Raw genomic sequence first — 23,477 nt, 5'->3', positions numbered from 1 at the left:
TCGTTAAATCTGATTGCGTGCTACAAATAATCAGAAATACAACCGACGGCGATTCCGTTATGATTGTTGGTGACTAAAACCTACCTCACATAATTAGTGTTATTATATGGTAAAGATACCGACACCTACCTTCTGACTAAAACTTCCCCGCATAGGAGATTGTTTTCACAGAATCGCATGTGGATTGTGGGTGGCATCAAATTTGTGACGTTTTTAATTACATCGTACATACTGCTTTTGATTTAACCTTTGGCAGCTATAGTTTCCAGTTACGAATTTACAGTCAGACTACCATCACAAACCGTTTGTATTATGTAAACATATTCAATACATAACGAAGCTAGGTCACGTTTGCGGATATTGATGTAAGTCGGTGAATGTGTTTACCAACAAACCAAGCAGGATAAAGGCTCCCCCAAACACACGCGACGCGATTCTATCGCTCGGCGACTGCGATTCTGTCGCCATTGGTATGGAAGCGTAAATGGAACATTGCTTACAGCGACCCAAAGATAGAATCGCGGCGACTAGCTGTCGCCGTCGCGGCGATGAAATCGCTCAGGTCTGGGGGAGCCTTATATTGGGTAAAACCGCCACGTCATCGCCAAATTCAACATTCAACACAATTTCTACTCCGAAGAAAACGTCGTCATAATTCGCTCAACCATCCAAAGCTCTTTGGAAAGCCCTTCCGTCTTCTGTGACAGCGTTCTGTTAGGCTGGAAGTTTTTTTTTATAGAAATGTTCTTACCTCTTAGAAGTTCTTATTCTTCTTTGTTGGCATTACACTCAGCACTCTGACATTGCCGCCTTTTTCATTAGACATATCAACTTATTTATTAAGCAACAAGGGATAAGACATATTATAGACGGCGAGATCCCTAGGCAAAATTATCATTTTTGCATTGGTACATCATGAGGCTAAAGCGATGATACTTTTATCCCCAGGTCCGAAGAAAAAACTTCTAACCTGAAAATGTTCAACATTGGATCAAGAATCCAACCCAGCCACCTTCAGCATGGTCTTGCTCTGTAGCTGTGCAGTAGATCTAATTGCTAAGCATAGGAAGACTCCGCATGTCTTCATGAAAAACCGTGCGACCCTGACGAATCAAAAAATGTGTTATATAGCACATAATATTTGGAAAAACATTAAAAACATGATGCTTTTTTGAAATCGTGATTTAACAATGAAACAGCTTGAACAGTTTAGGTTTCCAACTTGGCTTAACAATTTATAGTGCATCTTTTAATTAGGAAGATGAATCACTGAATCATATCACTTCTACTGGTGTACAACAAAATAGTTATTAGGCCTTATTTTCATACTTTAAGGCAACGAGCTGAGTTTACGTTTGAGTATTTGATGTGCGTCGATGACTTAAAGATCTATCATGTAAGCAGCACATGGCAAATCGGTTCGATTCGTACGGGATGGAGAAAAACACAAATAAGCGCAAGTTTCATCAAAACCATACCGTAGCTGAGTTTAGATTATACTGTAGATTGTAGGAGATTGCCACTGGTAGAATGGATATTTTGACGTTGGCTTTCTCAGTCTAATTTAATTAAGACGGCTAGTTTGGCATAGCTCGACGTTTCGGTCCCGTGTATTGACCCTTTTTCAAGGAATAAACGAGAGTCGGCCGACAGCTTAGGGGTCTTCCTTAGCCTGCGGTAAGATGCGTGGCTTCAAAGCAAGACCATGCTGAAGGAGGTGGTTTAAAGGAAAACTGGTTTCAACGGATTTTTTTCGGAATTTCAAACGAATTTCTTTGGATTTCTATGAGAAATTTATATTGTTCATAAGAAATAGTTTGGAAATTCCCCAGAAAGTTATCTGGCTGAATTTTATTATGCCGAAATGAACGTTTGGGTGACGAAAACGGTTTGGCTGCAAATTTCATTCGACCAAATCAACATAAAGCCAAAATGTTCTAACCGAACAGGTCATTAAGTCGACAATACCATTTGGCCGAAATGGTCGATTGACAAAAAGCGTCTTTTGGCCGAAAATTCATTTGACTGTAAAGTTCATTTCGGCCAAATGACCTTTCCAGCCTGACCTGACCAACGATAAGGCAATTGTCGAATGTAATTGGCCGAATAACATGTTAATCAGGATATCTTCTAGTCGAATTCCTTTTAGCAGAATTGAACGTTTGTCCGAAAAGGTCGTTAAGTCGAAAATGTTATTTGGCCGAAAATGACACATGTACAGCCGAAAGACATACGGCCGAACTGGTAATTTGACCATAAAAGTTGTTTGCCTTAACTTGGTTGAAAATGCCGTTTGGCCGAAGTCGAGTCAAGTACGGGACACTGAAAATGACCTGACAGTTAAGGTCAAAATGCGTACCTGTGAAGATTACAACGCACAGTGGCTAACATCGTGTTTTAGCGCCTATTATCTTCGTTTTACAATTTAGCGTAATGGTGTCTTCGAGACATTTTATCAGTAAGTTAATACGCTTCTTTGGATGTATTCAGCATACTGTTCGATCCCCATTAAAGTGAGTTGAAATTTTTTTTCTTCCAATTCACAACATATAAGGTTTGAAAGTCATGAAATTTGTAACAAAAGTTCAACTGAAAAAAACTTTTCGAAGACACCAAGTTCGTAATTCCGTTACTTTTGAAGATTTTTTTACGTTTTATGCCTGACAACCCTTTAAAAATATTTTTTTCAACATGATAATTTTCATTTTCATTTCTACATTTTTTGCATGTTCTAGAAAGTTTCAGATAATATTTAAATATACCATTTGGTGCCTATTGCTAATTAAAAACGAAACCAAAAAAGTTATAACAGATTTATTGGTTTTTAGTAATATGTAAGTAAGTAAGTTGAAAAGCAGGCCAAGTTCCAATTGAATGTAGAGCCATTGAAGAAGAAGAAGAAGAAGAAGAAACATCTAATTTATTTGCTACTTGACATCAAGCAAATCGTGGCAGTCAATCTCATACGAGCTTGAGCTTGAGGATGAGCTTGATTGACTGCTCGTAGTTGCTACTCCATTATGACCAGATCAGCTGTTCTTGCACAGGGAACCAACAGATGTTTGCTTGGGACTAGCACACATCTTCAATGTACAAATACTGGTGATCTCATTTGTTAGGTCATACTGGCGCCTGCCACGTCAGAATGCAAGTCAATGTAGGGAAGGGGGAGGAAATGATGATGCAATCACTCGCCCACTGCATCATCAAGCAAATCGTGGCAGTCAATCTCATACGCATGACAAAGTACAACAAATGAATTTTAAATAAATACCTGAACTGTAAAGTTGTAAGCGAATGTAAGGAATTTTTTTATCAAAAACCATTTCCTATAATGCAAAGCAGAAATCAATTTCCCATCACAAGGGCCGCCAGATACCGTTCTCCTGTTTACCGCCGAGTATTGTCCGCAGCACCTTACGCTCAAACACTCCGAGAGCTCTCCGATCAGTCTCCTTTAACGTCCATGTCTCATGGCCGTATAAAGCCACCGGAAGAATCAGATTAGTAAACAGCGCGAGTTTTGTTTTCGTTTGCAGACTACGGGACTTAAGCTGGTTACGAACAGGTCATTAAGTCGACAATACCATTTGGCCGAAATGTTCGATTGACAAAAAGCGTCTTTTGGCCGAAAAATTCATTTGACTGTAGGGGAATTATGGGTCAAACCGACACTACAGGTAAAAACGAAACCACTTCAAATTTATGATTTCAGGTGATTATCTGCCAGAATTTTGACACACTTTGAATAAACTTTCGATTTCTTGTATTTCTTGTCATTTTGTAACTGGTGGAGACGTGTAAGAGTCATAATTAGCATTGATCACCATTGAGGAGATGAATGACGTAAAATTTTGGCATCGGTGCATAAGCTCTTACGACAATAATTTGTTGATTTTCAGTATTTAATCCATCTCTGATCCATAATTGAACATCATTTTGTGTATGTTGTGGAAAAATAGTTAACTTTTTTAATTATAAACATCCACATGTATCTCATCATTATTATGTTATCAGTTGGGGTAAATTCGACACCTGCCATCGAATCACGAGATACATCTGTTTTATTAGACTCATCATTCGCATAATATAATTCAAGTATTGGAAAACGAGGCGCCGGGGAATATAACTTAATCATAGACTGATTACATGCCATATCATCATTGGACCTGACAATAGGTCTAGGGGGTAATATTGAGTCATCAAGGAAAACCTACAGGTCGGATAACAATAGCGATCAAAGAAGAACCGTATTTTTAGGCTTATTTTGCTCTTAGATATGTTCAATCCGTTCTCAAGTGTTGTTCTTTCGTGATCCATTTTCACCCCTGTAAGCATGTAGCTTGTCACCTACGGAACTAGTCATTTTTATTTCTTGTTATAACTGCACTATACGCATTTATTTTAAATCGCCGTTATAAACTACTTTTTAAAATAAGTGAAATTTAAATGTAGGTCAATATTTACAGCAGTTAGTAGATTTGTTACCAATATTCTTATACTCTATATATTTTTCACCCGACCCACTAAAGAAACTAAATAAAATATGATATATGGTGATGATTTTGAATATATAAAATTTAGTTCAACCATCGTTTATGAGTGACCCCTAAACATGAATTTCATACACAAATATCAAAAGGAATATTGTTAAACATTTTCAATCATGTTGTAACATCACTTAGAATTGTTCTGATGTTCGATTCCATAACGACTTGATGTGTCGGTTTTACCCTCATGTGGTGTCGATCTTACCCGCACCCCAGTTGTTTGGGCTGGAAGATGGACTGTTCGCGTTTTCATCATAAATCAAATTCTATCAAGAAATATTGTCGTGAGACCTCATGGACTGATGCATGAAGAGCCAAAGTATGGTTGTATGAAATTTCTAGACCGGAAAATTGCTTCATAGATTGGGAAACTGTAAAGTTGCTTAAGGTGTCGGTTTTACCCACTTTTCCCCTACAATTCATTTCGGCCAAATGACCTTTCCAGCCTGACCTGACCAACGATAAGGCAATTGTCGAATGTAATTGGCCGAATAACATGTTAATTAGGATATCTTCTAGTCGAATTCCTTTGAGCAGAATTGAAAGTTTGTCCGAAAAGGTCTTTGAGTCGAAAATGGTTTGATCGAAAATGTTATTTGGCCGAAAATGACATATGTACAGCCGAAAGACATACGGCCGAACTGGTAATTTGGTCAAAAAAGTTGTTTGCCTTAACTTGGTTGAAAATGCCGTTTGGCCGAAGTCAAGTCAAGTACGGGACACTGCAAACGACCTAACAGTTAAGGTCAAAATGCGTACCTGTGAAGATTACAACGCACAGTGGCTAAGATGGTGTTGTTAGCACCTTTATTTTTCAGTACCTTCATTTTACAATTTAGCTCAATGATGTCTTCGAGACATTTCATCAGTAAGTAAATACACTTCTTTGGATGTATTCAGCATACTGATCGATCTCCATTAAAGTGAGATGAATTTTTTTTTTTATCAAAAAACATTTCCTACAATGCAAAGCAGAAATCAATTTCTCATCACAAGGATTTGAAGTACTTATGCACCATGCGTCTCCATATGCTTGTTACGTTACGAACTAATGAATAAACGCGCGATTTTAGCCACCGTGCAACGGGGTGGAATTAAATAGAATTGTACTGAACTCGTCTTATGACAGCTGAAGACATTCCACTAAAAGAGCTTAATATTTTTTTTCGAAGATGTTGTTGTACCGAATAATTCACTTTGCTGAAAATGTCTGACAACCGTCAACTAAAGGAAGTGTTTGGGGCGTTCGTTGCTTTCTAGCAAATCTCATTTCCGCCATATAACTTTAGGTTAGATGGGCTTCGCTCAAATCGTTTGTTCGGTTAAAGAACATATTCGGCCAAATTATTTTCGGACCTGTGGCCTTCGGACAAATGGCTTTCTGCTAAACGACCCGAGTTTTTTTTTTATTTTTACGGAGAGGTTTTCAACGGGAAACTAGAATTTGTATGCTAATCATACGACCCTAAATGTATTTTACTCTTTTTTCACTTCTCATATTTATCTTCTCACATCGAACTTTTCACATTGCGAAGTGAAAAGTGAGAAATGAGAACTGAGAAGTAAGATATCTCATTTCTCGCTTCTTTTCTTATTTATCACTTCTCATTTCTTACCTGAGCAGGAGCGACGACCTCGATAACATTAATTGTTATGAACTAGCCTTGCATAAGAGGTAAAATACCACAAATTGAAATGCCAAATACTTTGGACATAACATGCTTGGGCATTTCAATACCAAACGAATAATAATTTGTAATGCGTTCGGTACTGTAATAGCAGAGTATGTTATGCCTGAAGTATTGTGCATATTAATGTTTGGTATTTTACCTCTTATGCAAGGCTATTTCATAACAGAGTATCAATAACGGTCGCTATTCACATTCACTATTGTTCGGCCAAATGACATTTTTGGCCGTATGATCCATTCGACCAAATGAGATTTTCTACTAAATGGCCCTTTCTGCCAAAGGACAAATTCAGCTAGACGGCATTTGCTACCAAATGCCTTGTATATTCAAATAATGTTTCCGGTCAAACGGCCATGTATAGGTACCAAACAGCATTTTTGGCCAAATGGAATTAGACTAGATTGCTTTCGGCTCATCGTATTATTCGGCAAAGTGGCCTTTGACCGAATGACTTTCGGTTAAACGGCTCTTCCTCATCAGAAAGATCTCTCTTGTGAATAAATGACATAATTCACAATAGCATAGCATAGCATAGCATAGCATAGTATAATTACGGTGTACTTCGTAGATTGGACACTAATGATACTCATGTTTTTCTTTTGAAATCCCTATACAGATTCCTTTCAGAAATCAAGGTGGGTCCGATCCTTGATTTGAATCAAGGACAAAAATCACAAAAGCATGGGGATTACTACTCCTAGCCATGCCCATCTTCACCGTAACTTGGGAGGGGAAGGAAGTGTTGATGTAGTACTTAGTTAATCTGAGGCCCTCGACTCAGCGACACATAAGTACCACGGAGTAGGATATTGGGGAAAATATTCGTTGCGTCAGGATTTGATTGTAGCCATGGTAGATCTTACACCGTAACACACCACGTAAAGGTGTCTGCCCAGCGTTACAGGGTGAATAAATGAAATAATTCACAATTCACATAAATGAAGAAAGCAAAAACTCGACTAGTGAACTGTTCCGAGCTTGTCAACAATGAACACTGGGGTCACTGTTTACGCGGATTTTGGGGTTATTGAAGAGTTTTTTCAAATAAAACATTAGGCCCTCCTTAGCCGTGCGGTAAGACGCGCGGCTACAAAGCAAGACCATGCTGAGGTGGCTTGGTTCGATTCCCGGCGCCGGTCTAGGCAATTTTCGGATTGAAATTGTCTCGACTTCCTTGGGCATAAAAGTATCATCGTGCTAGCCTCGCGATATACGAATGCAAAATGGTAACTTGGCTTAGAAACCTCGCGGGTTTAATAATTGTGCAAGTGCTGAATTATCACTAAGCTGCGAGGCGGCTCTGTCCCATTGTGGAGATGTAATGCCAGTAAGAAGAAGAAGAAGAAGAAGAAGAAGAAGATTTAGGATAATTCGCCAAATGTTGAACGGCTAATTTCATCGTCTCATTTCTTATAAGAGTTCAAAAATAGGCGACAAAATTAGTCGTTCAACATTTTGTGGTTTCCCCTACGTGCTTTGTTTCTCTTTCTTGTGATTTTTTCCAGCAGTGAGCAGTTGAGCATAATCAACAAAACCGAAACAGATTAATGAAAAATCGCGCCTTTTGAGAATGTTGTTTATAAAAAAGCATGTTTTAATTATTTTCTCATATGAGAAGAGCTTCGTCCTTAACGATTAATCATCAGTCGAAGTCGTTCAATTCGAAAGCTAGTTTTTAATACAAGAAATGTTAGTTTTGTATACAGATACAGCATCAAAATATTACAAAACTGTAAATGTTTAAGTAAAAAAAACTGTAAAGTTTAAATACAATATGGTTGAACTGAAATCTTCCGAAATTGTATATGCCAAAATATTCTTCAGTATTCTTCAGAACCTTACAGAGTTCTCATGAACAATTTAAATAAAATCTGCCATGCGCCGGTTGGGTGCGATTGCTTTCCAAAGCAGTAATACACTGTTCAATTGGATCTTTATTCGAAGAACCATTATTGGACGATGCATCTGACCGGTGATAGACTTGTACAGAGATAACAGTTTTGATTTCAAACAAAATGATGATAAAACCATAAAGCTTGCAGGAATCGATTGACCGATTGAAAAATTGTGAGCTGTGATGAAAGGCACATCTGTAGGGCATGAAATAAGAACGAACTGAGTTTTCTATTTCTACCGAACTCCGCTTGCTCCTTCGGCTAGATCCAAACGTTTGCGTGAAGTCAACATCGACGATGGCTTTGCTTGAAATCAGTTCCGCAGACACAAATCTAGCTGCAGTTGATTCCTCTGATTTAGGGACGTTCCGATACTTCAAAATATCGATATTTGATTCGATACGATAATCGGATTAAAGTATCGATATCACCGATATATTGGAATAAAAATATTGATATCTCGGAAAATCATATGATATTTCAGAGAATATTTGGAATTTATTTGTTGTAGTTATTCAATTACTATCGTATTGCCGTATTACCCCTTTACAATAATGATTGGAAATTACTTTTTTTCCATTACTTAATCCAATCTGCTTCTAGAGTGTGCCAGTCGAACAATCATCGGTGGTGGCGTTCGGCTGTTTTAACCGGTAGTGGCAGCATTTTCGACATGATACTCGCTATTTTCCGTTCGCTCGAAAAAATCAACTGAAGTTTTGAGAAATTTGCTGAAATTCCACTGACAAGTTTTCTGTATTTCTCCTCGGGTTATTCTGATTCTTAACAACAGAAAATTCTTTCTTAAGAATTTCCACGGAAGTTTTTATTGTTTTAATTTTCAAAGAAAATTCAGAATATTCACGAAGAAATCCATTGGAATATTCTTAACTAAAACAAATCTTTCATCTTTGTTTCACATGAAATTCCCAGGAATTTCGGCAGGAAATTCTCTACGATTTTCACGGATATTCTTTAAAATTTATTCGTTGAAGTGTTCATCGGCTATGCAGTCTGATGACCAGCTAAAACGCTATATTAGTTCTGATCCGACGTTTCGGTACCTTTATTGGTCCTTTTTTAATTGATTAAAATCGCTCAGCGTAATCCATTAAATAGGGACCAATAAAGGTACCGAAACGTCGGATCAGAACTAATATAGCGTTTTAGCTGGTCATCAGACTGCAAGGCCGATCGAGTCGATAACCACCTCCACTTCAAAATTTACGCAAAAATTTCAATCAGAAAAAAAATATCAAAATTTTCATCAGAAATTCCGTAGAAAGGAAATTATCTTTAATTTCTACGAGGCATTCTAAACGGAAGAAATTTTTCCTGATTTCAAATTCTCATTTTTACAGATATGTTCCTAATTTCTAAAGGTAATTTATCTAATTATCAAATATTTAATTGAATTCACGTAACGATCCATGCAAAGTGTCGAGTTGCCAAAATTATTTGTGATGGCAGTGCACACCTCACACCACCCGCACTAACGAAAATATATTGCAATTGTTATTTTTGCGTTACTTTGTTCTGATTCAATATATCGATATCGAAAGCAAAAATATCGATATGATCGATATATTGAAAGCAAAACATCGATACAAAAATATCGGATATCGAAACAAAAATATCGATATTCCGATATGTCGGAAGTATCGGAAAGTCCCTACTCTGATTCAGACATTCTATCAGGTAGGTCATTGGACTGGCGGAATCATACCTAAAAACATTCAATTTTGTTTCACGAGTAAAATTGGTTATTGTTGCAAGTAAAAGACACCAGATCGAATACATTATTTTCTTTTAAGATCGGAAGACCACTTGACTTCAAACTTATCGCACTTGCCACTGGAAGTCGGTCACATAACATTCACTTTCGTGAGTATTGAAAGTACGGGATCAAACGACAGTTTTTTTTGGGTACTGAAGGCACTGACGTCTCAATTATTTGTCTTATAAAAAACACCAAAAGGATTATAAACCCTCCAGGGATTACATTTCGCTCATGATGTTATTCAACAACCTCCTTAACAGTACCGTTTTCTATCTCACTTTCACGTATCTGCAAAGCCAACAAATTTGCAAGCTTCGATTAAGGCATTCGTACCACTGACAATTTATTTCTAAATATTTCGGTGGTATGTGAACCCCATCTTGAAGACTTTTCTTAACAACCGCTGCAAGCGAGTTTGACGTAATAGTCTTTACCCAGTGCACAACTTTGAGTTGTCGTTGAGCTACCATACCATATCTATTGCAGAAGAACAAATCACTCTAAAACTTACTTCTCCCTCTAACGTTTGTCGAATGTACTTGAGACCCAAAAATAAACCTGCTTAATTTGACTGAACCACTTTTCGCAGCCTAGAAGCAGAATTTAGCGAATGTTTGTTCTCTTTATATAATGACATGTTTATTGAGTCATCGTATTCAGGATGAAGTAAAAGCAGATTTCTTTTCATTTTGGCGTACCTTTGAAAGCAGAAAAGCAAAGTCGATCCCATAGGACATGGTTTTCGACGAAGATACACGTACGACATCAAATTCCCATAATTTCCTGCAGCTGACAAACTTAGAACTTAGAACTCTTAGAACTCTATCGCTTCTTTCCACGGTCTTGGTCCAGTAGAGATGGGCAAAACGGATCACTTTGTTGAACGTCTCAGATCTGGGTCATTCACTTCCATGATCCGTTCTGTTCATCAACCATCAACGATTTAAGCCGTCTTCTAAACTCCCACAATTTATTGAATCATCCGAAAACGGTTGTCCATACATCACAAGCGGGACACTTTTAAGGAAAAAAAACTGTTTTCTAACAAAAGCTTTTTCTGGTCGGAAATGAATTTTCTTTACAGTGTCTTTTCATCCAAAACTAAACCAGTAAAGGCCATAATCATCTCAGAACCCCAAACAACTCAAATATTGAGAGAATTCGCTTAATAAAAATACATTTTTCAAATCAAGAATAACATTTGTAAAGGGTTTATATGTTCAAACATATGATATTACTCCTTCACTCTTCTATTTAGCTCTGATGCACGCAAAAAAAGCGTTCATGAATTCGTGAACAAACGAGTTCACGGTGTATTTTTTCGGGAACAACAGTCAGGGATTCGGGAATGCAGTCACGTTTTCTGGAACGTTTTGAAAAACGTGACTGGTGTTCCCGAATCCATGAATTCAATCACGGTGTATTTTTGCTGGTTCACGAATTCGGAAATGCTTTTTTTTGCGTGTGTAAAATTAGGGAGAAAAATACAATTCTTCTAGTTCTTATTGGCATTACATTCTCATTTGCTTAGTGTTCATTCAGCACTTTCACAGTTATTCATTGCGAGGTTTCTAATCCAAGTTATCTATTTTTGCATTCGTATATCATGAGGTCATCTTTTGAATTAGAATTCTATTCTGAAACCACTTTGTCACCAGGAAAAGGCATGAACTAAAGAACTTTCGAGCGCAATGCACAATGGTCCCAGAGTCGAATCTAGCAAGACAAAAATGTTTGCGCCAAAACTATTAGTTTTCGATATATAGTGTCTTTGGGAAAAAAATTCATATTTTTTGACGATTTTTTTCCATGTAGTGAAATTAGGGTGGTACCTATATTTCAGAAGTTCATAATATCAACTTTTTAATTTTTCGGTAAAGACTTGTGCAATGTTCCACAAAGTTGTAGAGCAATTAATTTTGAGCAACTTTGCCGAAGAAACCATTTTTCTATCACTTATGGTTCGCAAGTTATGAGCTTTTTAATAAATACGTTAGGGCGGTCCCTAAAAATCGGTATTCTTCACATAACTTTTTATACATTCATTTCTCGCATAAACTTTGTTCCGAGCACTTTTAGGACTTTTGAAGACGCACATTTTTGTTAAAGAACCATGGATCTATCTCTTATAACAAAAAAGTTATTCGAGTTTTTGTATGAAAAACATGTTTTTTTCATATGCGTATATTTCAAAATGGAGCAAACCGATTTTCAATCTATTGGTTCTATTCGAAAGCTCACACTTTTCTGCGTTTATGGTGGGAAAACTGAGAGAGCGTTTTGCCTTTCTCGTATACTAAGTATACGGTAAAGGCTATATGATCGCTCCAAAAACAAACTTTTTATAGAAGGCCCGGAGACCCATAGTGTTATATACCAATCGACTCAGTTCGACGAATTGAGGTGATGTCTGTGTGTGTGTGTGTGTGTGTGTGTATGTGTGTGTGTATGTGTGTGTGTGTGTGTGTGTGTGCGCAAAACTACTCAACAAAATGTCACTCATTTTTCAGGCACTTATCCTCAACCGATTTGCTCGCAACAAGTTGCATTCGACGCAGAATCCTGTCCCATTGTTTCCTATTTGAAATTGGCCAGATCGGACTATGGGATCGAGAGTTATGGCCAAAATACAAATTCATTTGAAAAAAATCGCGTAAAAAATGTCACTCATTTTTCGGGCACTTATCCTCAACCGATTTGCTCGCAACAAGTTGCATTCGACGCAGAATCCTGTCCCATTGTTTCCTATTTGAAATTGGCCAGATCGGACTATGGGATCGAAAGTTATGGCCAAAATACAAAATCATACGAAAAAATCGCGTAAAAATGTCACTCATTTTTCGGGCACTTATCCTCAACCGATTTGCTCGCAACAAGTTGCATTCGACGCAGAATCCTGTCCCATTGTTTCCTATTTGAAATTGGCCAGATCGGACTATGGGATCGAGAGTTATGGCCAAAATACAAATTCATTTGAAAAGATCGCGTAAAATATGTCACTCATTTTTCGGGCACTTATCCTCAACCGATTTGCTCGCAACAAGTTGCATTCGACGCAGAATCCTGTCCCATTGTTTCCTATTTGAAATTGGCCAGATCGGACTATGGGATCGAAAGTTATGGCCAAAATACAAAATCATACGAAAAAATCGCGTAAAAAATGTCACTCATTTTTCGGGCACTTATCCTCAACCGATTTGCTCGCAACAAGTTGCATTCGACGCAGAATCCTGTCCCATTGTTTCCTATTTGAAATTGGCCAAATCGGACTATGGGATCAAAATTTATGGCCAAAACACAAAATCATACGAAAAAATCGTGTAAAAAATGTTACTCATTTTTCGGGCACTTATCCTCAACCGATTTGCTCGCAACAAGTTGCATTCGACGCAGAATCCTGTCCCATTATTTCCTATTTGAAATTGGCCCGATCGGACTGTGGGATCAAAAGTTATGGCCAAAACACAAAATCATACGAAAAAATCGTGTAAAAAATGTCACTCATTTTCCGGGCACTTATCCTCAACCGATTTGCTCGCAACAAGTTGCATTCGACGCAGAATCCTGTCCCATTGTTTCCTATTTGAAATTGGCCAGATCGGACTATGGGATCGAAAGTTATGGTCAAAATACAAAATCATACGAAAAAATCGCGTAAAAAATGTCACTCATTTTTCGGGCACTTATCCTCAACCGATTTGCTCGCAACAAGTTGCATTCGACGCAGAATCCTGTCCCATTGTTTCCTATTTGAAATTGGCCAGATCGGACTATGGGATCGAGAGTTATAGCCAAAATACAAATTCATACGAAAATATTGCGTAAGAAATGTCACTCATTTTCAGGCACTTATTCTCAACCGATTTGCTCGCAACAAATTGCATTCGACGCAAAATCCTTTCCCATTGTTTCCTATTGAAAATTGGACAGGTCGGACTATGGGATTGGAAGTTATGACCAAAATACCTTTTTTCATAAAAATCACAAAAAATGTCACCTATTTTTCGGACACCTAACCTTAATCGATTCACACGAAACAAGTTGCATTCGACGCAGAATCCTGTCCCATTGTTTCCTATTGAAAATTGGCTAGATCGGACTATGGGATCGGAAGTTATGGCCGAAACACCATTTTAGTCTTTTTATACGAAAAGGCTGTATGTTCGCTCCAAAAACCAAACTTTTACAGAAGGCCTGGAGACCCATAGTGTTATATACCAATCGATTCAGCTCGACGAACTGAGATGATGTCTTTGTCTCTAGCACTTCATACGGGAGTTTGGCAGAAAGACGGTCATGAGATTTATATCATAACAAATATTGCCCTCCGCTCGCGTGATGGGAATGACATTTTCGTTTTCTTTTTGTGTAATCGGAGCTTCAGTTCAACTAACATCCAAAAGTGATATCCTTAAAATATATGACTGGGTGAAATAAAACAGGGTTATGTACGTCAAAAAGATTGGAAAAGGAACCAAAAATGTCGAAATTCTTATTAGCATATTGTAGATCAAGCTGAAAACCGAACCTAGGTCCCGCGAAATCGCATTTTCTCGCATTTCCGGATGTTGCAACTGCATCGCGAGTAGTGCGCAACTGTGCCATAGTCGGGCACCACTCGCGATGCAGTTGCGACATCCGGAAATGGGACAAAATATGATTTTCGGTTTTCAACTGGATCTACAATATCTTCTCATAAATAATCTGATTTTCAAAGAACGGACAAAGAAATTTGTCTTTTTTACTCCTAGCCACTAGCTCATCTTTTTTCAAGCACACACATTTTACGAAGGTCGAGAAAGGCACCATCACCGCTAGGTGGATTAATCTGGGTTTTTGTTTGAAGCGTTTTATTTCATTTTGAAAAAAATATGTTTTTAATCGAAAAACGGTTATAACTTGATAAATAAACGAGATAGGTCCATGGGTCTTCAACAAAAAGATGTGTCTTTAGAAGTTCTAAATGTGGTCCATTCAAAGTATCCCTCAAAAATCAATTCATAAAAATATATTTAAAAAAACGGTTTTCGTAAGGAAATGAACATTAGATCGATCAAAGTAGGCTGAACTAGAGAGCGCATTTTCTCGGTTCACCGGTTCATTCATATTGAATGTTTACATACGCGTTGAGACTGCCATGTCTTTTGTGTGCCATGTTAAACATCAAACAGAAAATCAGAATACTATGCATATTAATGGTAGTAGCTTGGTTTTCTGTTGGATATGTAGCGTTAAAAATACGTCACTTTTGAGTATAGCCTCTGTTACAAGCCTATCTTGTTTTGATTAGATTTTTGTCGGTATCGCCAGTGGGAGAAAGCGAAGATGATTAGTGGTTAGATACTGAAATGTTTTTATTACTATTACGTTAAAATCAAATCTTCACATTTGGCCGCCACGTGGTGCATCCTAGCGGTGAATGCTTGGATAGCACGTGCTATTTGTACTGTGGAGAAATTTTTCACATCTATGAGAGCTTTGGAAAATTATCACGAAAGTTGTAATTTTTGTTGCAAGGCACAATAACGTCAAAAAAAAATCATACGCTCTGTCGACCAGCCTTCTTTGATCTAACTAACGTTTATTTCCTTACGAAAAAAAAATATTTTTATGTATTGATTTTTGAGGCATAATTTGTATGGACCACATTTAGAACTTCTAAAGGCACATCTTTTTGTTGAAGACCCATGGACCTATCTCGTTTATTTATCAAGTTATAGCCGTTTTTCGATTAAAAACATATTTTTTTCAAAATGAAATTCAACGCTTTGAACAAAAAATGCTCTCTCAGTTTCCCCACTATAAACGCAGAAAAGTGCGAGCTTTCGAATAGAACCAATAGATTGAAAATCGGTTTGCTCCATTTTGAAATATACGCGTATAAAAAAAACATGTTTTTCATACAAAAACTCAAAAAACTATTTTGTTATAAGAGATAGATCCATTGTTCTTTAACAAAAATGTGCGTCTTCAAAAGTCCTAAAAGTGCTCGAAACAAAGTTTATGCGAGAAATGAATGTATAAAAAGTTATGTGAAGAATACCGATTTTTAGGGACCGCCCTAACGTATTTATTAAAAAGCTCATAACTTGCGAACCATAAGTGATAGAAAAATGGTTTCTTCGGCAAAGTTGCTCAAAATTAATTGCTCTACAACTTTGTGGAACATTGCACAAGTCTTTACCGAAAAATTAAAAAGTTGATATTATGAACTTCTGAAATATAGGTACCACCCTAATTTCACTACATGGAAAAAAATCGTCAAAAAATATGAAATTTTTTTCCCAAAGACACTATATATCTAAAACTAATAGTTTTGGCGCAAACATTTTTGTCTTGCTAGATTCGACTCTGGGACCATTGTGCAATGTATAGTAACAGTAACAGTATTATTAGGGTTCCAGTAAAAGATATTTTAGTTAAGGTACACTGGGGGAAGTGGAAAAAGGGGGTAAGTGGAAAAATAGACTAGAAAAATTGGAATTGTACATACTTTACAGTTTTTACCACATCATAACATTATGCAAGAATAAACTTTGATGCTTACACTAATACTATGTTGAAATTTGTATAATACATACACTAACACGGTTAACGCTTGAACTGTAATTTTAGGTTTCGCGAAAAGTTGATTTTTGCATTTATAAAATCAATTCTTATTTGCACCAATTGTCCCTGTTTCCAGTGAATTTATATCACACTTGACCATTATAATACAATTAAAGTAATCCCATTCAATTGGTAGTGGTTTGCACCAAGAAAGCAAATAATTAAAAGATTTTACACTTACCCCAGGTATCAAACACTGCGGGGGAAGTGGATAATGTTCTAATTACGGAATTTCTTTCTTTCCTCTAGGGTTTATTTCGAAAGCTGTGAATCATAATATGTTCCTTCTTTGTTATCATTGTGATTCCAGTGGTAATTGGACTAATATAAATGAGAAAATGCCTGATTAATCCACCTATCGGTATTGATGCCTTTCACATGTTTTACATATGAAAAAAATGTATAAGAAAGTTAAAAATAGCACTGATAGGTAAATATATTCTATAATTCACATTAATTTTTATTCATAACAAGTTTCGCCGTTGAATACAATTTTTTTGCGAACAAATTGGTTAAGGACAAGTGCTTAAGAATAACATAATTTTGTACGTGCTTTGCGCACATATATACAAACAAATACGCACATACAGACATCATCTCAATTCGTTAAACTAAGTTGATTAGTCTATAACCCTGTAAGTCCCATTTTTCCTTTAAAAAGTTCATCCTTGGGGCGAACATATAGATTTTACATACACTTAGGTATTACGAGAATTCCTTGAGGATCTATTCCGTTATAATAATGAAATTATTCCACAAAAGATACTCAGAGCAATTATCGTATTGATTTTAGTTATTTGTAACTACTCATCACTATTAAAGGTCAAGGTAACATGGGTTTTCCACTTACCCCATCCCACTAGGGTAAGTGGAAAAACAACTCCTCATTTTAAAATCTATTTCCATAAATTTCAAGCGACCAAAATGGTATGAATTACCACACAGTTGGTGCAAAATTGACTGTTTTTGATAGCCCTTTTTGATTGAACGCATTTAGATCATTTAAACTGGTTTTACACTAATTCAAACATGCACTATTGATTTTTCCTTTTCCACTTCCCCCAGTGTACCTTACTAGATAAAGATTGTCGCTGTCGTCGCTGTCCGGAACATCTTTTGCTGGCGAGGATAGGGGAGCTAAATGTCAAAGAAGGAAAATCCATACGATTTGACAGCTTGGTACCCAACATGTTCCGAACAGCAGAACAAAGGGAACCGAAGCGACAATCTTTATCTAGTAACTAAAATATCTTTTGTTCCAGTTCATTCGAAAATTGCGCAGAAAAAGTAGATAACTACCACCAGGGTTTGCAGAAATCGATCTCAATTGATAATGAACAACGATAAAAGAAAGGGAAAAACTGTTCCGAATCATAACAAGCCATGAAAACAAATTTATCAAACTTATATACAAGTGCAGAAAAACAAAATCTGATAGGAGGCGCCTACTGAGAAAGTGATGATTCTCGCTTTGTTTTCGGTCATTTAATGATAAACAAATTGAAATGCATCTTCAGAGCCAGTGCTCCCCGCGTTTGGAGCTTTTTATAAGAAATTTATCATAAGGTATAGCTTCCGAATCAGTTCTTTATCATAACAGCTTACGAGAAAAGTCTATCACGGTAAGCTACATAACGTATATGTATAAGGGAAACTGGGGTAATATGCACCTCCGGGGCAAAACGACCTTTTGGCATTTTTAAGTACATTTTTGGCAGTTTTTCGAGAGTATTTACTACAGCGCATGTAGTTCGGATCTCGAACTACCAATCCAGTAGTAAACATTCTTGAAAATATTCTTGGAACACCGCTAAAAATGTCAAAATGTCGTTTTGCCCCGGGGGTACATATTACCCCAGTTTACCAATGAAAATCAACTTTTTGAATTTCAAAAACGGGTAGTGCTCAAAAGTTTCATCTTCTCGAAAAAAAATCCCTATGCAAAATTTCAGACTTCGTTAAGTGTTTGACCAAAGCGGTCAAAGTTTGACTTTTTTAAAACACGAAAATTTTCCAAGATGAGGGGGGAGGGTTGGTACAGGAAAATTTCGAAATCGAATTTTTATATTCGATGCCAAATGTCTTAGTAATTCATGAAACGTCGAGATCTGGTGTTTGTGAAAAAAAATTACTTTTTGGGACTTGACATTTTTTAGAAATCGAAAAAAAAAATTGATGGCAAATGTCTTGAAAATGTATGAAACGTCAAGATCTAGTGTTATATAATATATTCAATATAATCCATAAAAGTTTTGGTTAATCGTGTCACCATACTAATGTAAATTGTGAAATAAATATGTTAGCTAACTTGTGTGATTGTTACCCGTTCATCTGATGTGCGAAAATAGGTAAGTTCATTAAGAAAATTCCTTTATTGGGCAGCAGAATTTTTTTTTTTAACAGTCTTAAGTTGATTAAACATGGCTGCTAGAAAACAATGTCAAAGTGATTTTTCACGCAAGTTTATTGCGTTTATCAATTGAAGGAATGCAGGAATCTAGCGTAGTGTAACTAAAATGTGCTAAAGCTAGCTGATTGATTTATGTGCATGATGAGCAAACATTTTATCCTATGCCAATATTACCTCCGGTATCCCAATTTACAACAGTTTTTTTTTTTATTTGGGAGGCTCAAAATTTTTGAGCATAACGGAGCCGTATTCAAGTTATTGGAATAAATAATTCTCCTTGTAATCAGTTTATACATTTAGAGTACCCTTAGGGACTTTGGAAAACAATAGGAATATATTGTAGTGCAAGTCGTGTGCAATAGCAGTGTTTTGCAAAGTCCATACGTAACCACAAAATGTGTAAATTGATTACAACAAGCCCTCCCCTTATTAAAAACAGTAAGTAACAGGAACCGATAGACAACATAATTCTTGAAAAAGGTCAAATATACAAGCCGAAACGTCGGGCAAAACAAAACTAACCGTTTTGTCTTATTAGACTGAGAAGAAAAGTTATTTTAGTTACAAGATAAAAATTGTCGCTTCGGTTCCCTTTGTTCTGCTGTCCGAAACATGTTGGGTACCGAATTGTCAAATCGTATGCATTTTTCTTTCATTGACATTTAGCACCCTATCCTCGCCAGCAAAAGCTGTTCCGGACAGCGACGACAGCGACAATCTTTATCTTGTAACTAAAATATCTATTTGAGAAAGCCATAAGGGTCTGTTCACAAATTACGTAACGCAAAAATCCGAGTTTTCGACTCCCTCCCTCCCCCTCGTAACAAAAAGTAACATTTTTGGTACCCCCTCCCTCCCCCATATAACGCGTAACTGTGAATTTTTTTTCCTCTGTGGCGTCTGAAGCATGTGGGTTTTGATATTTTTTTAACACTGTTAGAATAGGGACGGCACATGATGAAAAACCAAGGATATCAAAAATGCAACTAGTAGAAACGAAAATAGAATTTTCGACCATTATCATTTAAATAGTTGAGCCTTAGCGGAACTGTTCTGTCGAGAAAATCCATATTCCCTTGGTATTTTAACGCATATCAGTCCCGCTATGTGCTTGATTTCGATAATGATCAATATACGATAACGATATAATTTTTAAATTGAATTGGCTGAGCTAAAATGCAATTGCTTACAATGAAAACTTTCTTGTCTCTATTAACTTTAGCCTGGTTTGTTAGATCTAATCATAAAATACGTGAGACAAAAATGCCTCGAAATTTTGCCATTTTTTCGAACAAATCTGGCTGTCTTTCAGAATAAAAAAAAAACAAATGTCAGTCATACTCCAATCAGTGTTTAAAAAAACTTCAAATGAATTTTTATTCGCGTTAGGCGTAACATTTGGTAGTACCCACCCCCTCCCCCACCTTTTAGTGTAACAAAATATAACGCAAGTTGGTCCTCTCCCTCCCCCCAAAAGCGTTACGTAATGTGTGAACAGACCCTAAAATGTAGCATCAAGTCTCCCAGTTGTTACGCTTTTGAATTACTGGTTAGTTCACTAAATAATTCGCTAGCTAGAGTCGCTACAACGTTCGATACAAATGACGTACATGTGCAGTGTGGTTGGAATGTTAAAAAAAAAATAACAGAACCAAGCGGCTGTCGACACGAAATGAATGTGAATATTGGTTTATGAGCCTCACATGATGCTGCTATCAAGTGAGACATATAAATTAATAAAGAATAATCTAAATTGGAGAGTAAATTTATCATTCTTGTGCAATGCAAACGATATATCAATTAAGGTCTAGCCTTCGTCATTTGGGATACAAAATTTGTATTAATCATTCGAGCCATCTATCACTCAAATACTCTGTCATTTTGGTTTAGTTTTGTATTTTTAATATCGACAAGGCTGATTAATTTTCCAAGCTACCTATAATTCAATTAATAATAATTCCTTATTCTTTTGTATTACAGGTAACCGTCAAATTTGGTTGAAGCTCCATAGAATTTGATCATTTGAGCTCGGCACACACAGCAAACCAAGGTAAATATCAAAATCCATGTAAATGGAGAAGTTATCTTATCAGTAACACTCATCAAAACAAATACGAGCGTTGCCGACTACCCTGTGCCGAAAGTGTCGTTATTTCGCATCATCTCTTCGAACGAAACACATACTCCCATGTGTCCCCAAGTGCCCTCAGATCAACGGGCTACAAACCCACGCAATGCTTTTTAATGTAATCCAATCTCGTTCCGATACCATGTCGTCATCATTCGGCTTCCAACCAGAAACGTTATCCCAACCACACAGTATGACACCGAACGACGACTATTTACAGGAAGGCACGCTGCCTCCGTACGGCACCATTAATATTAAAATCACACGGAGGAAATTAACGATAATTACCTGAGAAAATAGCGCACACCACGAAGCATGGCAGGAAAAATTGCTGCTTGTCTACCATTTTGTTCGATTTTTTTTCCTTCGCTGTTGCTGCCGCGCCGCGCTGCCGTTGTGTATTTTTTCGCCTTTCTTATTTTTTTTCGGGTTGGGGATTTTAAGAAGAGGGCAAAACTTGGCTGTTAGCCTTCTCGGGTGAGCTGTGTTGCGTCCTCACTCGATGGTGGTTGGATGGCAGAACCGTTGACAAAACACGTTGGACGGCTTGGGGATCCCCTGTTCCGTTTACGCTCACTTCACTACACGAAATTTTCACGCACTCACGCACTTTCACAAGACTTTTCTTTGTGGCTTCAGTTGAGTAAATATTATTTCTTGCGATTTAAGGCACAGGCTTTTCACTGATTCTCCCTGGAAGATACAAGAGAAAGCGCACGTTGTTGATTCTTCTAATATCCTGTTTTTAAAGTAAATAAGGATACACGTTGGGACGGAGAAGCAAGCACGACGGTTCCACACACGCGGGCGTAGGCATTCACAGGAGAAAGCACTTGTTGAAATCCCCCGAAAGTGGTATTTTTTCCCTCATTCAACAGAACCGCGTCGTCGTCTTCGCGGTGTCTTCCTGCCACTTGTCAGCTTCTTTTGTTTAGTTAGTAGGTCGTCGTTATTTCTTCATTCGCGCGCCTTCGAAACGTGTACTAGCGCGGACCGCGTACTTAAGCCAACTAGCCGAAGCTGAGCGCTCAAGTCACGCGAGAGACCCTTTCTGGCTGATGGTGCGACCTCGCTGTAGGTGCGCACACACAAACGCAATCGGCTACCCACTGCAGGAAGATCGACGCCGTTGATGTCGGAGAGTGAACTACGCAGCGGAATGAATCACCAAAGCTAAATAAATTGCAGCGATGATGCCGCGTCACTCTATCTGGTCGCAGGGCTGGTAGCGAACTATGTGGAAACACGTTCGAAATAGAGGTATCCTTTACATGTTTATCTCATTATTCTATTCGTCTATCTCCGCGAAGTTAAACGTTATACAGCAAAATGTGTCGCAAAGTAATGAATATAAAAATTATAACGATGTTTTGCAGAAATTCTCATGTAGGCTGTATCTACAAATATTAACCAGCATAACCTTACAACACACCACGCGTTTGCATTTTTTACTTAATGTGCCCAGAGCCTGAGGACGTGTAGTAGATTGAAAATAGATGAATTTGTACATTTTCCTTATATGTATGCAACATTTGATGATTCTGCTTCACCAAACGAAATCTGATAGAGTGCAACAAAATTGATGATAGCAGATTTAAATATTATTGGCAAAATATAGGTGAAATGATTAAATGAAACGCCGTACTTAATTAGATACCATATGGCCACACTTTCACGAATTAGAGTTGCCATTTTCAAACTTTTTTCTCCAATTAGTCAGCATTCTTTTCGCTACCAGCCCTAAAGTTGCACCGTCCGTCAACGTTACGGCTCTCTCACTCAACGTTCAAAAAGTTGTCGCGGCACCTCATGAACCTCTGCAGCACTACAATACCTGAGGTAGGATGCGACGTCGCTCTTCGCAGTACCTTTCGATTCCTTCAACCAACTACCAACTAATTATCACCACCAACAAGAACCGAACTCGACCGAACACACTGACCGGAAGAAGTAGACTAATCGGATATTAATTTTGACGCCAGACACCGACACCCGGTACGCCTACAAGGACCTCAAAAGAAGGTAAAAGGACTCGGCCCGGAATGAATAACAAAAACAAACACCCGCCGCTAGCCGTGGTGACCGGTACAATGAAGAACAGGTAGAACTCGTACCCGCCGCACACATCGTCGGTTGAAACTCACTCACCGCAAGTGCTCCCCACAAAAAGCGTTAATTTCAATACACCAACACCCCAATTTGCACACCAGCAGAGGAACGTATGAATCGACGCGAGGTTTTTTTATGAGTCTAATACACGAAAGCGCTACCGCGCCCACCTGCTCTCGTCATTTCGCGTGTAAGTTGCGGTTTTGAGGAGTTCCTCGCTGCGATATGCTTCGTAGTGATGGTAGGTGACTAACGGTTGAATGGCTCTCGGTTGAGGTAGCCTAGCCCCCCACTGGAGTACTCAC

At 37.7% G+C, this 23,477-nt stretch overlaps 1 protein-coding gene across 6 annotated transcripts in view; it reads right to left on the bottom strand.

Moving 5' to 3' along the window:
* LOC134227044 (fasciclin-3-like) overlaps positions 1 to 23,161 on the bottom strand; it is a 311,319-nt gene extending 288,158 nt beyond the window's left edge. For 2 of the 6 annotated variants that reach the window (XM_062708246.1, XM_062708250.1), the window contains exons 1-2: positions 22,898 to 23,161; positions 21,352 to 21,756 (exon numbers count right to left, since the gene is read on the bottom strand). In XM_062708246.1, the coding sequence (XP_062564230.1) occupies positions 21,352 to 21,409 (58 nt within the window). In that variant the 5' untranslated portion in view covers positions 21,410 to 21,756; positions 22,898 to 23,161. Of the gene's footprint in view, positions 1 to 21,351; positions 22,173 to 22,897 lie in introns of those variants that run through there. The other 4 variants (XM_062708248.1, XM_062708251.1, XM_062708249.1 and 1 more) reach the window with 4 other exon arrangements.
* Positions 23,162 to 23,477: the final 316 nt, after the last annotated feature.

This window comes from Armigeres subalbatus, chromosome 3 (assembly GCF_024139115.2).
Source record: "Armigeres subalbatus isolate Guangzhou_Male chromosome 3, GZ_Asu_2, whole genome shotgun sequence".
NCBI classification, from domain to species: Eukaryota; Metazoa; Arthropoda; class Insecta; order Diptera; family Culicidae; genus Armigeres; species Armigeres subalbatus.
The sequence above is the reverse complement of the archived record's forward strand: the minus strand, read 5'-3'. Positions and strand labels throughout refer to the sequence as shown.